At 40.1% G+C, this 19,261-nt stretch overlaps 1 protein-coding gene across 1 annotated transcript in view; it reads right to left on the reverse strand.

Annotated features, from left to right (window-relative positions):
- LOC121868664 (neuroligin-1-like) overlaps positions 1-19,261 on the reverse strand; it is a 106,745-nt gene that overhangs the window by 16,655 nt on the left and 70,829 nt on the right. The window contains exons 3-5 of the mRNA XM_042369502.1: positions 18,885-19,107; positions 15,527-15,681; positions 10,758-10,870 (exon numbers count right to left, since the gene is read on the reverse strand). Of these exons, the coding sequence (XP_042225436.1) occupies positions 10,758-10,870; positions 15,527-15,681; positions 18,885-19,107 (491 nt within the window). The remainder of the gene's footprint in view (positions 1-10,757; positions 10,871-15,526; positions 15,682-18,884; positions 19,108-19,261) is intronic.

Here is a 19,261-nt window from a genome sequence, read left to right on the forward strand (position 1 = left end):
TCGGCATGTTAAAAGGCCGTTTTATTTTATTAATGTTTCTCCTTAATCTCTGCAGTGACTATCTTGTACGACAGAGTTTTCTAATAGTTCAGAACATTTACTCTATACTTTATATTAAAAAACCTCTTCTAGTGGTCGGGTCCCTCGAGAGTGCCTAGCCAGACAAGTCATTTGTGCCGCGGCAAGACACACTGACCACCAGCAACCCGCCACAAAAAGATCTCCCCCCGTTTCCAAAATATGCACGAGAAGATTGTGGAAGTTGGGGGTGAGGTGAGTATGTCGCCCATGATGGAGTGTCTCCCCGCACAGCCTCCCCAAGTTAGGGTATTACTCACCCGCCTCCACAATACATCTTCTACCACCTTGGCTCCACATTCTCAAAGGTTTTACGATGCATATTCCTCGTAACGGAGAATGTAAGAATGCACGGAGCTGGTTGCCTTCAGCTAAAACTTAAATAAAGTAACGTTGAAAAATACCATCAAAGTTACACTGAGACACTACCTTTACTACATAAGCTTACTTAACGTCGACCAAAAGTAGAGTAGAAAATATTTATAAAAAGAATCGCTACTTTTATTTTTATTCTTAAGTGGACGTTATCAAGTCAAGGTAGTTTCAAAATAACTAAGACGGTATCTTTCGACGAATTTTGTGTCGAAACTTGATATCTTCCTACGTGCACTCTTACACCTTCAGCTAGGACGATGGTGATGGTGGTAGTTGGTGGTAATTAGTGATGGTGGTGGTTGGTAGTGATCAGTGATGGTAGTGGTGGTGGTTGATGATGGTGGTGGTTGATGGCGGTGGTTGATGATGGTGGTGGTTAATGGTAGTGGAAGAGGACCTCGATAGTGAGCGCCTGCTGAACGGTAATCTCGCCCACCATCCAACTTTGGCGCAATCATGAACTTATAATTATTCAGTGACTCACGAGGTTTATATGGACGGACGGACGGACAGAGGTGACGGAAGAGAATAAGACAAACATGACACTGGACAGTGAAGTTCATAACAAATAACACCAAGTGGAGAAATGATAAAATAAAGAAAATACAGTTGAGAGAGAGAGAGAGAGAGAGGATGGGAAAATAATGCTTTTATAAAAACACATCCCCGAAGGCTTATATTAATCTACGGCGCTCTCAGCGGGGCAAACTAAAAGAACTAAAGAAAAACAAAACGAGAGCTGATTGGACAGAATAGAAACGATAATACTAGATAATAAAAAGAAAAAGGGCGTTTTAGAGTGCAGAAAGAGTGCAAATACTGTGTGTGTTGGGTGTGGATAGCTCAGTTAGTGTGAGGGAGTGAGGGACGAGCCTAGTGTGGTTTGCGTATACCCTATAGGTAAAAAGTGTATTAAATATATACGGATGTTGTGGTGAGGTACATGTATGTCGTATGTATAACATGTCAATCAAAATAACCAACTGCTGAGTAATGATGTTCTACCTGCAGATAAACAGAGAAACGAGGAATGAAAAACACAAAGTGAATTAAGTCGAAGACGAAGCCAGGACGGCATATACACAAGTCCAGAAAAAAAAATAAAACCAGAGTATAATGAAATATGCCGAGAAAGTTAGACCAACAGAAACAAACTATACTTTTAGAGAACAAAACACAAAATAAGGAAAGCATAAACACTCTTTGTATCTACTTGAGAACGTAAGAAATCCGTAAACATGAGCAGGAGACAATTACAGCGGCATCTTGTGAAATTTACAAAAGAAAATAGTGTCACATATAATAAATGGGCGCACACTTTCACATCTCAGAAAACGGACGGCCGGCAGAAATATATATATATACTGTATATTTTTTTATATCTATGAGTAGCTGGACTCGTTTCACTTTTGCTCTGTCAAATTGGAAGCTTTATTGTTGTGATATTTTGACTAATGTATTAATGAACTCACCTATTATATACATATATGATACATACATACACACATACATACTGTACTCTACAGGGCAAGGTGTGAAGAATGTTAAATCATTATTATATTACCAATTTACTATTACACGTCACAACCATCTGAAATAAGCTACTCTCTGCCTCACCATCACACACACACACACACACGCAGGAACGCATACAAAAGCACTATATTGAATATTCGACACAATCACGGTATAAATGTTGACTCAATTCTCATTTTCTTCTTCGTTCACGGAGATCTTTGTTGTCTTTTCATCTACTGTTACATTTTTTCGTTATAATTCTTTTGTTCTATATGTCGTCTTTCATTCACCATTTTCCCGTAACATCCTGGCATATATTTTTATCTCTAATTTCTCTTAATTCAATTTCTTCTAATTTCCTTTTTCCTAACAGCCTTCACCGACCCTCAACTTGCAGGGGATTTTTTCCAGGGCAAATTAATTTAATTTCTTTTGGTCATTCTTTGTCTGGGTCTGGGAAAAAAACCCTCAAGTGTAAACCTAACCTTCTCTTAAGAGCTTCCCGCAACTGGGAGGAAAAAACCACACAGAACAAACTCTCTGCTTCACTTTTGGACAATATTTTTACTCTGCCGACTAAAATAGTGTCAGGAATGTGTGTATACCTTCAGATATAACACTCATACATTACCTCTCTCGTCCCTCTCTGTGGTATATACACTATAACTTTATTTTTTCCCCTGAAACATTCTGCTCGCTTCCACTTTATATAAAAAAGACAGTTTGGAAAACTGTCTCGAATTTGTAGAACCGAACGTAGCGAAGTGTAGTTTATTTGTTCTTGATTATACCTACACTGCCTACTGCATGTCCACTGTTTGTATACCTACACCGTCTACTGTATGTCCACTGTTAGTATACCTGCACTGCCTACTGTATGTCCACTGTTTGTATACCTACACTGCCTACAGGTATGTCCACTGTTTGTATACCTGCACTCCCTACTGTATGTCCACTGTTTGTATACCTGCACTCCCTACTGTATGTCCACTGCTTGTATACCTACACTCCCTACTGTATGTCCACTGTTTGTATACCTACACTCCCTACTGTATGTCCACTGTTTGTATACCTACACTCCCTACTGTATGTCACTGTTTGTATACCTGCACTCCCTACTGTATGTCCACTGTTTGTATACCTACACCGTCTACTGTATGTATCACTGTTTGTATACCTACACTCCCTACTGTATGTCCACTGTTTGTATACCTACACTCCCTACTGTATGTCTACTGTTTGTATACCTGCACTCCCTACTGTATGTCCACTGTTTGTATACCTACACCGTCTACTGTATGTCCACTGTTAGTATACCTGCACTGCCTACTGTATGTCCACTGTTTGTATACCTACACTCCCTACTGTATGTCCACTGTTTGTATACCTACACTGCCTACAGGTATGTCCACTGTTTGTATACCTGCACTCCCTACTGCATGTCCACTGTTTGTATACCTGTATACTACCCTACTGTATGTCCACTGTTTGTATACCTACACTCCCTACTGTATGTCTACTGTTTGTATACCTACACTCCCTACTGTATGTCTACTGTTTGTATACCTACACTCCCTACCTACACTCCCTACAGGCGTTCACCGTTTGTATACCTACACTGCCCACTGCATGTCCACTGTATGTATACCTACACTGTCAACTGTGTGTCCACTGCTTGTATACCTACACTGTCTACTGTATGTCCACTGTTTGTGTACCTACACTCCCTACTGTATGTCCACTGTTTGTATACCTACACTCCCTACTGTATGTCCACTGTTTGTATACCTACACTGTCTACTGTATGTCCACTGTTTGTATACCTACACTGTCTACTGTATGTCCACTGTTTGTGTACCTACACTGTCTACTGTATGTCCACTGTTTGTGTACCTACACTCCCTACTGTATGTCCACTGTTTGTATACCTACACTCCCTACTGTATGTCCACTGTTTGTATACCTACACTGTCTACTGTATGTCCACTGTTTGTATACCTACACTCCCTACTGTATGTCCACTGTTTGTATACCTACACTCCCTACTGTATGTCCACTGTTTGTATACCTGCACTCCCTACTGTATGTCTACTGTTTGTATACCTACACAGTCTACTGTATGTCTACTGTTTGTATACCTACACTCCCTACTGTATGTCCACTGTTTGTATACCTACACAGTCTACTGTATGTCTACTGTTTGTATACACTCCCTACTGTATGTCCACTGTTTGTATACACTCTACACTATGTCCACTGTTTGTATACGTACACTGTCTACTGTATGTCACTGTATATATACTGTCTACATGTCCACTGTTTGTATACCTACACTCCCTACTGTGTGCCACTGTTTGTATACCTCCCTATTTCACAGTTTGTATACCTACACTGTCTACTGTATGTCCACTGTTTGTATACACTGTCTACTGTATGTCTACTGTTTGTATACACTGTCTACTGTATCCACTGTTTGTATACCTACACTGTCTACTGTATGTCACTGTTTGTATACCTACACTGTCTACTGTATGTCCATTGTTTGTATACCCACTCCCTACTGTATGTCCACTGTTTGTATACCCCTGTCTACTGTATGTCCACTGTTTGTATACCTACACTCCCTGTATGTCCACTGTTTGTATACCTACACTGTCTACTGTATGTCCACTGTTTGTATACCTACACTCCCCTGTATGTCCACTGTTTGTATACCTACACTGTCTACTGTATGTCCACTGTTTGTATACCTACACTGTCTACTGTATGTCCACTGTTTGTATACCTACACTCCCTACTGTATGTCCCACTGTTTGTATACCTACACTCCCTACTGTATGTCTACTGTTTGTATACCTACTGTATGTCCTGTTTGTATACCTACACTCTCTACTGTATGTCCCTGTTTGTATACCTACACTGTCTACTGTATGTCCACTGTTTGTATACCTACACTGTCTACTATGTCCACTGTTTGTATACCTACACTCCCTGTATGTCCACTGTTTGTATACCTACTGTATGTCTACTGTTTGTATACCTCTACTGTATATCTGTTGTATGTCTGAACCTGTCTACTGTATGTCCACTGTTTGTATACCTACACTCCCTACTGTATGTCCACTGTTTGTATACCACTGTCTACTGTATGTCTACTGTTTATACTTGCCACATTTTTATACACTGTATGTCCCACTGTTTGTATACCTACACTGTCTACTGTATGTCCACTGTTTGTATACCTCCCCTACTGTATGTCACTGTATGTATACCTACACTGTCTACATGTCCACTGTTTGTATCTACTGTCCACTGTTTGTATACCTACCTCCCTTTGTATGTCCACTGTTGTATACCTCACCTGTCTACATGTCCACTGTTTATACCTACACTGTCTACTGTATGTCCACTGTTTGTATACCTACACTATCTACTGTATGTCCACTGTATGTATACCTACACACTGTCTACTGTATGTCCACTGTTGTATACCTACACTATCTACTGTATGTCCACTGTTTATACCTACACTCCCTATGTCCCTGTATGTTTACTGCATGTCACTGTTTGTATACATACACTGTCTACTGTATGTCACTGTTTGTATACCTACACTGCCTACTGTATGTCCCACTGTTTGTATACCTACTGTCTACACATGTCCACTGTTTGTATACATTACACTGTCTACTGTATGTCCTGTTTGTATACTACCTGCCTACTGTATGTCCACTGTTTGTATACCTACACTGTCTACTGTCCTGTTGTTTGTATACATTACACTGTCTACTGTATCACTGTTTGTATACCTGCACCTGTCTACTGTATGTCCACTGTTTGTATACCTGTCTACTGCATGTCCACTGTTTGTATACATTACACTGTCTACTGTATGTCCACTGTTTGTATACCTCTCTGTATGTCCACTGTTTGTATACCTACACTCCCTACTGTATGTCCACTGTTTGTATACCTACACCCTGTATGTCACTGTTTGTATAACCCTACACTGTCTACTGTATGTCACTGTTTTATACCCTGTCTACTGTATGTCCACTGTTTGTATACCTACACTGTCTACTGTATGTCCACTGTTTGTATACCCACATCTGTCTACTGTATGTCCACTGTTTTTATACCTACACTGTCTACTGTATGTCCACTGTTTGTATACCTACACTGTTCAATGTCCACTGTTTGTATACCTACACCTGTCCACTGTATGTCCACTGTTTGTATACCACACGTCTACTGTATGTCCACTGTTTGTATACCACACTGTCTACTGTATACGTCCACTGTTTGTATACCTACACTGTCTACTGTATGTCCACTGTTTGTATACTTCACACACCCTACTGTATGTCCACTGTTTGTATACCTACACTGTCTACTGTATGTCCACTGTTTGTATACCTACACTGTCTACTGTATGTCCACTTGTTTTATACCTACACTGTCTACTGTATGTCCACTGTTTGTATACCTACACTGTCTACTGTACTGTGTATACCTACACTGTCTACTGTATGTCCACTGTTTGTATACCTACACTCCTACTGTATGTCCACTGTTTGTATACCTACACTGTCTACTGTATGTCCACTGTTTGTATACCTACACTGTCTACTGTAGTCCACTGTTTGTATACCTACACTGCCACTGTATGTCCACATTGTGTATGCTTCACACTGTCTACTGCATGTCCACTGTTTGTATACCTACACTGTCTACTGTATGCACTGTTGTATATCCACACTTATGTCCACTGTTATACCTACACTGTCTACTGTATGTCCACTGTTTGTATACCCACCCCACTGTATGTCCACTGTTTGTATACCTACACTGTCTACTGTATGTCCACTGTTTGTATACCTACACTCCTACTGTATGTCCACTGTATGTATACCTACACTGTCTACTATGTCCACTGTTGTATACCTACACTCCCTACTGTATGTCCACTGTATGTATACCTACACTGTCTACTGTATGTCCACTGTTTGTATACCTCACTAATTCCCTACTGTATGTCCACTGTTTGTATACCTACACTGTCTACTGTATGTCCACTGTTTGTATACCTACATCCTACTGTATGTCCACACTGTATGTATACTGCCACTGTCTACTGTATGTCCACTGTTTGTATACCTACACTGTCTACTGTATGTCCACTGTATGTATACTACACTGTCTACTGTATGTCCAATTTGTATACCTACACTCCCTACTGTATGTCCACTGTATGTATACCTACACTGTCTACTGTATGTCCACTGTTTGTATACCCACACCTTTATTGTCCACTGTTGTATACCACATGTCACTGTATGTCCACTGTATGTATACCCACACTGTCTACTGTATGTCCACTGTTGTATACACACTCCTGTCACTGTTTGTATACCACACTGTCTACTGTATGTCCACTGTTTGTATACCTACACCTACTGTATGTCCACTGTTTGTATACCTACACTGCTACTGTATGTCCACTGTTTGTATACCCACACTCCCTACTGTATGTCCACTGTTTGTATACCTACACTGTCTACTGTATGTCCACTGTTTTAGACCTACACTCTCTACTGTATCCACTGTGATGCACCACGTCTACTGTATGTCCACTGTTTGTATACCTACACTCCTTTCTGTATGTCCACTGTATGTATACCTACACTGTCTACTGTATGTCCACTGTATGTATACCTACACTGTCTACATTGTAGTCCACTGTTTGTATACCTACACTCTCTCGTAGTCCAATTGTGTATACCTACACTGTTCACTGTATGTCCACTGTTTGTATACCACACTGTCTACTGTATGTCCACTGTTTGTATACCACACTCCCACTGTATGTCCACTGTATGTATACCTACACTGTTTACTGTATGTCCACTGTTTGTATACCTACACTGTTTATCATGTCCACTGTTGTATACCTACACTGTCTACTGTATGTCCACTGTTTGTATACCTACACTCCCTACTGTATGTCCACTGTATGTATACCTACACTGTCTACTGTATGTCCACTGTTTGTATACCTACACTGTACTGTATGTCCACTGTATGTATACCTAACTCTCTACTGTATGTCCACTGTTTGTATACCTACACTGTCTACTGTATGTCCACTGTTTGTATACCTACACTGTCTACTGTATGTCCACTGTTTGTATACCTACACTCCTTACTGTATGTCCACTGTATGTCTGCACACTGTCTACTGTATGTCCACTGTTTGTATACCTACATCCCTATGTTACTGTTTGTATACCTACACTCCCTACTGTATGTCCACTGTTTGTATACCACACGTTCACTGTATGTCCACTGTTTGTATACCTACACTCTCACTGTATGTCCACTGTATGTATACCTACACTGTCTACTGTATGTCCACTGTTTGTATACCTACACTCCTACTGTATGTCCACTGTTTGTATACCTACACTGTCTACTGTATGTCCACTGTTTGTATACCTACACTCCCTACTGTATGTCCACTGTTTGTATACCTACACTGTCTACTGTATGTCCACTGTTTGTATACCCACACTCCTACTGTATGTCCACTGTTTGTATACCTACACTGTCTACTGTATGTCCACTGTTTGTATACCTACACTGTCTACTGTATGTCCACTGTTTGTATACCTACACTGTCTACTGTATGTCCACTGTTTGTATACCTACACTGTCTACTGTATGTCCACTGTTTGTATACCTACACTCCCTACTGTATGTCCACTGTTTGTATACCTACACTGTCTACTGTATGTCCACTGTTTGTATACCTACACTGTCTACTGTATGTCCACTGTTTGTTACCTACACTGTTCACTGTATGTCCACTGTTTGTATACCTAACTGTCTACTGTATGTCCACTGTTTGTATACCCACACTCCTTGTATGTCCTGTTTGTATACCCACACTGTCTACTGTATGTCCACTGTTTGTATACCTACACTCCCTACTGTATGTCCACTGTTTGTATACCTACACTGTCTACTGTATGTCCACTGTTTGTATACCTACACTCCCTACTGTATGTCTACTGTTTGTATACCTACACTCCCTACTGTATGTCTACTGTTTGTATACCTACACTCCCTACTGTATGTCCACTGTTTGTATACCTGCACTCCCTACTGTATGTCCACTGTTTGTATACCTACACTCCCTACTGTATGTCCACTGTTTGTATACCTGCACTCCCTACTGTATGTCTACTGTTTGTATACCTACACTCCCTACTGTATGTCCACTGTTTGTATACCTACACTCCCTACTGTATGTCCACTGTTTGTATACCTGCACTCCCTACTGTATGTCTACTGTTTGTATACCTACACTGTCTACTGTATGTTTACTGTTTGTATACCTGCACTGTCTATGTTCACTGTATGCCTACAATGTCTAAGTACATTTTATACCTTCACTATATACAGTATATTGTAAACCTAAAGGCTCCTGTCTATTTATAATGTACACCTGCACTTTCAATGTTACATTATATACCTGGAATGTCTATGTAGTTCGCATACCTGCACTATATATATATATATATATATATATATATATATATATATATATATATATATATATATATATATATATATATATATATATATATATATATATATATATATATATATTTTATTTTTATTTTTTTTCATATACCAGCACTGTCCATGTACATTTTTTTATACCTGCACTAATAGAGTATGAATCTGAACTGTCTATGTGCATTGTTTGTAAACTGTATCTGCACTATTTATGTACATTGCACAACTGCACTGTTTCTGTACATTGTCTGTATTCTTGCACTGTACTGCACATTGCATACCTACATTGTCTATGAACATGATGAATCGTTGTTAACTTTTATGAGGACCACAGTCGGCGAGGATTAAAATAAAATATTTTTTTACAATTTCCATGACTCCAGCTGAACCACCGGCTACTGTGAAACCTAATAGTGCCTGATTGACAAGGTTTTAGGGTCACTCTTGATATCTCGGGGTGTTTATAGTCTTGTGTGCAGGAGAGAGAGAGAGAGAGAGAGAGAGAGAGAGAGAGAGAGAGAGAGTAGAAACCGTGCCCAGTCCTTCATAATCAACCAATCAATCAGAGACTGTACTGCACCGTCCTCATATCTGAGGGTCGGTGACCACAGGCCTCCACTGTAAACGTTCTCTGGTTGTTTTTACCAATCCTCTAAGATTTTGTATCTCTCTGGGGGCCCAATTTTTAATTTCAATCATCCACCCCAGTCTGTGCCTACCCTCAACTTCGCCCATAATAGAACTCTTCAAAAGGATAACTGCTCCGTGGAACCTCTACGTTTACCAACATTACAGCGAACTGTTGCTCCTGAGATCCGAAAACTAACTAAACCAACAGGAGAACGTTGAGGAATTTATTCTAGTGTTTCTTCCTTGGATACACAGTATATATTACTACTTGTTTATGCAAATTGGAGTTTCATACCAAAGTATTATATTGCAATTGGGAAAAGATAAATCTAAAACCAATAATTAACACATTTGAACTAAGCTCATATGTAATGAATATTGTTTTTATCCACATTTCCGTAAAAAAACACTGTTATATGAAACTACAAATTACACATACAGGTTAATTAAAGCTTTTACTGTTGGTCTAGTCCGTCTTCACATTTCAATTTGACTTCAGAAAACTGTTTTGGACTTTTAACAGTTTGTGATACTCCGAAGGTTGGCTGAGGGAACGTGTGTGTAAAGGAACTTACCAATTTCGATGTATTTGCGGTGCATGCCATCATAGAGTGGCCATTCCAGCGCCCTGAACCTGTTTTTCTCCAGGCCTCGGTCATGATGCTGGTCAATCGGCTCATTTGGATTCCTGGAAAATTTTGCAAAATGAAGTGAAATTTACCAACGACTATCATAAAAATATTCCGAAATGAAGTTTTACACTTTACTCTGATTAACTAGCTTTGGTTTACTAATATGTCTTAACTAACTCGCGGGGTATTTCACATTCCAGCTAAAAAAAAAAAATAGTAAAATAAATAAATAAAATTAGATTCTTGCGTCACCAACATCCGCTACCACGTTGGGGATGAGAAGGGAAGGCTTGGTGACGAGTCTAATAGGAAATTAATGTAAGATTAAAAAAGAAAACTTAGGCTGGAGGGATAATGGGGAAACTTAAATAATTATATTTTTCTATCTTTTTTTGTTTTTTTATGAAAGACTTGCTGATGGTTAGAGCCCGGTACTTAGTCTGGGTTTGGAGGGAAGTTATGATATTACGTTTTTAAATTAACTGGTCAGTGATTACTACAATGCCTTTTAATGTGACACCAAAGAACTCGTAACAACCAAATTCAAGTTCAGAAGCCTAGGTTTGGTTACGTTAGGTCGAGGCAGGGAGGTTTGGGTGTTGTTTGGTTAGGTTAGGTTTAAGTAAGGTTAGGTTAGGTTTAAGTAAGGTTAGGTTAGGTTTAAGTAAGGTTAGGTAGGATATACCAGTTTGCTGACACTCTCCCCAACCTCCCCTGAAGTAATGACGTTTGTTATGTGGGTTGCGAGTACATCATTCATATGTACTAACAACTAAGTTATAGTAAATGTTCCATGTTTCTCATTCCGAAATAACATGAGTTTATAAGTGATAGGTTATGTGTTGTTGACAAGTGTGTAAAATAATCATCTTATTTGTCAAAGAAATAATACAACAGTTATTTAATGTTTTAACAAATAATTGAAGGTCTATTTTGTTAATTGTAAAGCAAGACCTTAGGGTCTAGTCTTATCCGAGTGTGTTAAATTGACATCTTATTCACTCTTAATCTAATAAATGTGGATTTAGAAAACTACGAGTATCACCGCTTCTAACAATTGGTTCTCAGAAAATACCTACTGTAACTCACGTGCCAAAAGCTCGAGTCTACCACAGTACCTAACAGTTGATGATATCAGCTATATTCTAATAAAAGTCTGGGTGGTGGCACGCTATCGTTGTAAGTATGGTAAGAATGACAGGGTTTTCCCAGGTTAATCCATGGTATAGAATATAACTGGGCCATGATAAAAAATTAAGAGAAAGAAATAATCCGAAATTAAATAAATAAGTATGTATTACCCTCTGTCACATTAATATTATATAAATATGGGTTAAGGACATATATTCAATATATACATTCGATCACCCAGACTATTGAGCATAGAGTTACATTAAGCATTTGTTCTGTCACACCTCCTAGGGTGGATAGCCCATAAAACTACAGACTCAACCCTTAGTGTGTGGGTAGGCTGTTTAGTTAATGGCCGTGTTGAAGTGTGGTTACTCTCCAACCACCAGGCACCAGATTTAAGAGAGTTCAGCCCAGTTCTCACCAGTTCACAGCCCGGCACGATGCCTTAAAGTCGTGTCGTGAGACCAGCTCTCCGGGCTGTGCCTCTCTCTAAATATATCAGTCAATTACAAGTTAATAGCTAATGCTCATTAGTCTGTCAATACCAAATAATTGTACAGACATTACAACCCAATATAACTAGAAAATCACCACGTGTGTTTACATTAAACCAAGGAACAACGAGTGAAGAGAACAGTACCTGTGTGTCTTGTTTAACTTACAAGCTAAGATAATTACAAGTACAACCCAGGACAGCTGTGACGATTTCAACTATCAACCAATCTACGACTGTATCAAAGGTGACATGCAGTGAGATTACCTGATATCTCACTCAGCTGCATCAAAGGTACCAGCGACTCACCTACACTCATTCAGGCAAGTGTTAACAAGTGAGGTAGTTTGATATCATACCACAGCTAAAACAAGCACACTGAAATAAAGACTTAGAAAAGGTATTAAAATAGAAAACACAAACATAAATAATAAAAGAAAATAGAAAATAGAAAAGTATAGAAGAATATTAACTTAGAAAATATAAGCAAAGACATATAAGATAGATACACATAGACAAAAGGACTTAGAAAACTAAATTATTTATATATAACTAGACTAATCTCTCTTAAACAGCTATAGATAAAAGAAACAGTAAAATAAATAAACCCCATACACCCTCCCCCTCCTCCCCATTACACTGACACCCTCCATAACCTTCAGGGACATATGGAGGAACATCTTCCGAATCATAAATGAAGAGAATAGGGGATTTGATGGTACCCACGAGGAGCTCGCCCTTGATGAACTCCGGGGCCAGACACACCGCACTCAGCCTTCTCCTGAAATCATACGGGAGGATCTGAGAGTGGACAGCCCATTGTCCAAACCAATCACCTCGGAAGAACTCAACAGAGCCATCTCCAATACCAAAAATAAAGTCTCTGGTTATTCAGGCATCACCAAGGAGATCCTCAGCCACATAGACAACCCGGCCATGGAGAGACAGAGAACCACAATGAACGCTTGCCTGGCCTCGGGTTACTTCCCAACTAAATTCAAAGAGGCCATTATTACCCTAACACCAAAACAAGGAAAGAACCCCGCCATCCCACAAACTACAGACCGATCTCCCTCCTCGAAGTACCTGGAAAAATCCTAGAAAAAATCATCAATAACCGTCTGAGAAATCACCAGGAAACAACAGAGTCAACTGCAGACAATTCGGGTTCAGGAAAGGGAAGTCCACCACAACAGCGATAGCCCTGGCATGTGTAAACATAGCCAGAGCCGCGGCGAGTGGTAGACATTGTAATCTAACTCTCCGGGATGTAGCGAAGGCATTTGACAAAGTCTGGCACGACTGTCTAAAATATAAGATCCTCCAACTCGGACTTCCCACCAACATTGAAAAGTTGCTTTGCAACTTTCTTGACGGCAGAAATGCCAGACTGAGGGTAGGACAACACACAGGAGAGACCTTCCCACTCATGAGTGGAGTCCCTCAGGGAAGCGTCCTCTCTCCCACCCTATATATTATCTACACAAGTGACACCCCGCCTCCCACTAGAATAGGTAACGAAGATATTATGTATGCAGACGACATCACTCAAATAACAACACATCAAGGAAAATCGCGAGCGTTACAGGTCGACAACACCAGGCGGGAATTAGAAAGGGTAAATAACTATGAAAAACAATGAAAAATCCAAACCAGTCTCCCGAAATTCACAGTGATCCCCTTATGCAGAAGGAAAACACCCATCCATTAGTAACCAATACTGCCCAGATAGAATACAAAAGCAGAGGCACCCTCCTGGGCCTGCATATATCCTCGACAGGTTACTCCCACCATGTCCACACCAGGAAGAAAAAGGCAAGAAGAGAGCTGAGAAAATTATACCGCTTTAAAGCGCTTCCTGAGAAAATGCAACTCCGCCTGGTGACATCATTTATCACACCGATATTAACCTACCCAGCAGTACCTCTTCATACTATGAGCACCACTCAAATATTAAAATTACAGGTGGTCCAAAATGAAGCCATAAGATTCGTCACAGGAGAAAGATACCCCTTCACCAGAACCACAGCCGAGATACATAGAGACCTGAGAATGAAACCCATCAACCAGCAGCTGCACACCCTGGTCAGCAGAATCTGGCAAAAGATAGAACAATCAGAGCAAAAACTCCTTCAAAGACTTCCACCAGATAACGACAACAACCATACATGGTTTCCAAAAAGTTACCAAATCTCAAAAGGTCCATTACCATCCCCGATTTGGCATCCGCCAGTAGGGTCGGCGGAATATGAAATGAGGCCCTTAAAACATCCATATATGGGACAGGGTAGGATGTCTAGTGCCTCTACCGACAAACAGTAACTAACCCATGACACAACCCTAACACACTATTAGCTTAGCTCGGCGGTCAACCCGCCCTCTCTTACCTCCTCCTAAATTTCTTCAGTTTCCGAACTATAACTTCCTTCCCCCACCTCTAATCTTCTTTCACCCCTCCTTTCTCTACACACACACAAAAAAAAACCTACTGACACCTCATGGAGCACAGTCGGGCAACACAGTTTTGACAGGTTTGTATCTTGAATATTACTCGTAACTGTCAGGATATACAAAACTGACTGACTGACTCATAAAGCACAAAAAAATTCACTATATAAATACACCAAGGTTAGTAGGTTACATACACTGCCTCTAGCTTGTCGAGATTTGTTCACTTGCTGTTAGTTAGGAGACAAATTAGCATATATTCTTATATACACGTATTATGTATGTTAATTCCTACTCCTAATTGTTCCAAGATGAATTATAATTGAGGAAGAATCTCATTAAAATCCTGTTATAAGTTGGGGAAGTGAAGGCGATCGAGTGCAGTACAGGCCATGCTGCTGCGAAACTTTCAAGAACCTAGGACAGAGTGACTAAGTCGATTCCTTTAAATGCCGCGAGACGAAACAATAAAATGTGAACCTTTTAGAATCTTGACTCTGGTACATAAATATACAAGCCACACCCGTAGATGAAAAATATACAATACACTCCTTGGAAAGTGGAAAAAATATCAGTCAGGTCAGTAGCGGCATAAACTGGGTAGGAAAAACGCAGGCAAAAACCAAAGGAGACATACCCGGTCCTGGCGAAGTTGGTCCAGTAGGTGAGCATCGCCTCCGCGAGCTTGACCTCCTGCTGGGTGTAATTGGTGGGGAAGTGGGCAAGGGTCTCCACCAGCGGCGCCCCCCACATGTAGGGCAGCTCCTCCCCGTGGACACACCCCAGTCGTTGCTGCGGGCACACAACATGTCCTTCACCAACTTGTACCACCACTAAACACATACAAATCTAACCCATCCTAACTTATATTAACCTGATCAACAAACAAAATCTTAATATATCCTCACTGAATTTAACCTAACCTAATCCATCCTAACTTAAACTAATCTGATTTAACTAACTTAGCCTAATCTAACAACAATGAATCTAACAGTCTATAGAAATTTAGAAAAAATGGGACACTTCAATCAATATTACCCTAGAATTTGAACTTTATCTAGTTGGAAATTGTCTGGCAGTATTTTCCTTAGGCATGATTTTGTCCATGTGCCAACTACTGAGGCAACACGTACAGGGTAAGATGAGACACACTATAAGAGATGGGGGAGGCACAGACTGGCAATCTGGACAGGCTGATGCTCAAAAGCTGAATATTTAGATACGTACGAATGCACAGAATTCATAAATGACGAAAACGTTTATTGACAATGGTTCATAAGGGAGACGATACTATATGAGTTATGGTGTTTATGTCTTAACTAATCAGAGGCAGATTAATTAGGAAATGTGACATCAGACATCATTGAAAAAATATGTTGAGCAAAAGGGAATTACAATGCAAAGGGGATACGGTCTAATACACACCTTGACAACTATGTGTCTGTCGTATTTAAAATCTGGAATCTGGAATGTGTGTGAGGTCACCCACCATTCTCTCCCTCAGCTGACGGTTTTAATGTTTTACGAATTAATTTAAAAAAGAACAGTGCAAACATGTAAGTCAACTTTCCCAAAAAGTTAAAATTATTCATGGAAATAATTCTCCAGCGAGAGGCGTTCAACACACACACTGTCACACACACAAAAAACACCAGCAGAAGGAAGAGAGACAGAATCCTACCAACACTTTCTCTCTCTTACTAATATTCATGCGTCGAGATTGTAACAAATAACATTTTAACACAGTCCACATGTTTATATATAAAGCGCTGGAAAGGAATATTTGCAAGGCATTAAAGTGTTCATGTCTGTGCACTGTCGTGTTCACAAAGTTATGAGATCCGGTACAGGCGTGTGCTGGGGTCCTGAACTGAACTATTTTATAACCTCGTAGTAACAATGTCTTTCATATCTAAGAAATACAAATAGTACTCTCCCTAAGGGTCGTTCGTTGAATATTTCTCGTAAATGAGGATGAAAGGATGCCATACCTAGTTGACATTACAGTACATCCAGCAACAATAGTGCCAATAAGGCGTCATCGTTTGTTGACCAAAATGTATTGTGGAGAAAATCCGGGTCGTTATGGCGGAGTTGCGTGTTACTTTATTTGAAAGTGGTGATAGAAGTACGACTTCAAACTGTTCCGTGATTGAAGACAACGAAATTGATGACCTAAAATGATGGGGAATCCAAATCGAAAAACTGTTTGATAGAAGGTCAAGTCACCGTAAATACGAACCCTCGCTCGCCGAACAAATATGTCAACACATCCCTAACACACCACAGTGATGACAGGTGGCAGTGTAGTGTTATACTGTACCCTGAGGCTGTAACTTACCGTTTAGTAGTTTGTTTATCAGTTCGTGCAGACACTTAACACCCAAATAAAGTATGAATGATTTTTCCTCTTTACATTTAGAAACAATTATAATACCAACAAACACAATATAACCTCTGAAAACACTATTACACTCACTCCACTGTCTGGGTGCACAGTGTCTGGGTGACTCTTGCTCTGATCAGACTTCTCTTAAGTTTTGTTTTCTTATCACCGGCTGGTCGCTGATAAAAACTTAAAAGAAAGTGCTCGCTTTATCGTTGAAACACAATTCGGCACATAGCATTCACTTTCGGCATTTTAACTGAAAATAACTGCAGCTAGGTTATGCAGACCTCGTAAACAGAGATGGCCGACCCGACCTTAACTCTACCCATAATGCATTGCGGTAAGCATACGATGACATAGTTATGGGATACCTATTTCTCTTACATTCAACCATAACTAAAATGTTTAGAAGGATTCTGTCAATTAATTCCATCTCCTAATGAATGCCAAAGGAAAGAAGTTAACACAGGTAAAGTCTTAGTGTAGTTTAATGTCCCTTTGGAGGTAATTTTTGTCTAGTTTCAGTGAGCCAGTTAGATGCATCCTTACATGTTCACTCAGGGGCTTCATGCCGTGCGAACCTGAGTGGAAACGTCCTCGACACTGGACACAGAACAAGCGGCAACCTTTGAGGACAGCGAGGGGCACCAAAGGTTTATATGGTGTACTGTAAGTGTTATGTACAGTACATACACACATACACCAGTCAGACTTACATTTATGGAGACAATTTGTACACATTAATGGATTTCAGTATACAGTTGTGGACCAAATTCCCTTCACACTTGTTTACTCGCGGGTCATGTACTGTATGTGGTTTGTTTACAGCTGGTGAACTTTGTTTATCATTATAGATTAGGCCGAAATAAATATTATAAATCCTCCATTATACAAAGAAAATATTTGAGGAGAGAGATAGTAATATCCCAGGTTTTCGTACCTATATTTACAGTATCTTGCGTTTCTCCCTAAAAGAATGGAAGTTTATTTTCCATTAGGTGAACGACCTACCGTGGGCGACAACTACTATATACGCGGGGAGGAGGTACTGGTGAGTGATAGTGTGGGAGTCCTGTATCACGCGGCTCACACCCAAGGCAAGGGAATGGTTACGATACACTATTATATGTACAATAAAATGTTGTGCAGACTTAACAGATTTATATAAAAAAATGTAGTATAAATCCTACTCTGATCATTTTATTTTGTTCTTTTTGAAGGGGTAAAGTTTACAGTATCGGAACATTAACGACTTTTAGCCAAAGACGAAATTCAGTTGTTATTTATTGGTATTTTAATCTAATTCCCATAATACTGAAAAATAATAACTTTAATCTCTTCATATGGTCGAGGATAACGCTACGATAAGAGAAAATTTAATAACTTGACGATACTTAACCTAATTTAACCAGCAGGACGATAACCTTTCGCAATAGCAACGTTAACCACTTAATATTTAACAACCAGTAGATGTGATTAACTACCTAGAACTAGATAATACGATAAATACTTCAGCTACGCCCTTACATAAAAGAAGCGGTGTAAAATGAACCCAACATGGCGTCAACACACTTATCAGACTAAAAGAGTGTGGAAGCTTTCTCACTGGCTCGTAGTCGGCGCCTCTGGTCTGGTGGTCGAAGAGATAGAGGTAAGTCTTGGAGGAGGCGAGGGCGTGCAGGTTGCCGGTGTGCATGACGGGGGCGGTGTACAGGGCGTCAGAGAGGAGGGCCAGCGTCTCGTCCCTCGTGCTGATGGGATGACGCACCGGCCGAACCCAGTCTGTGTACTCATTGATTACCGTGGCCATAATCTCCGTCAGGTGATAGCTGCGAGGAGGTGACAGGTGTTAGTGGTGGCTGTGAGGAGATGATAGGTGTTAGTGGTGGCTGTGGGGAGGTGACAGGTGTTAGTGGTGGCTGTGAGGAGATGATAGGTGTTAGTGGTGGCTGTGGGGAGGTGACAGGTGTTAGTGGTGGCTGT

This window comes from Homarus americanus, unplaced genomic scaffold (assembly GCF_018991925.1).
Source record: "Homarus americanus isolate GMGI-L3 unplaced genomic scaffold, GMGI_Hamer_2.0 scaffold30535, whole genome shotgun sequence".
In the NCBI taxonomy this organism is placed as follows: Eukaryota; Metazoa; Arthropoda; class Malacostraca; order Decapoda; family Nephropidae; genus Homarus; species Homarus americanus.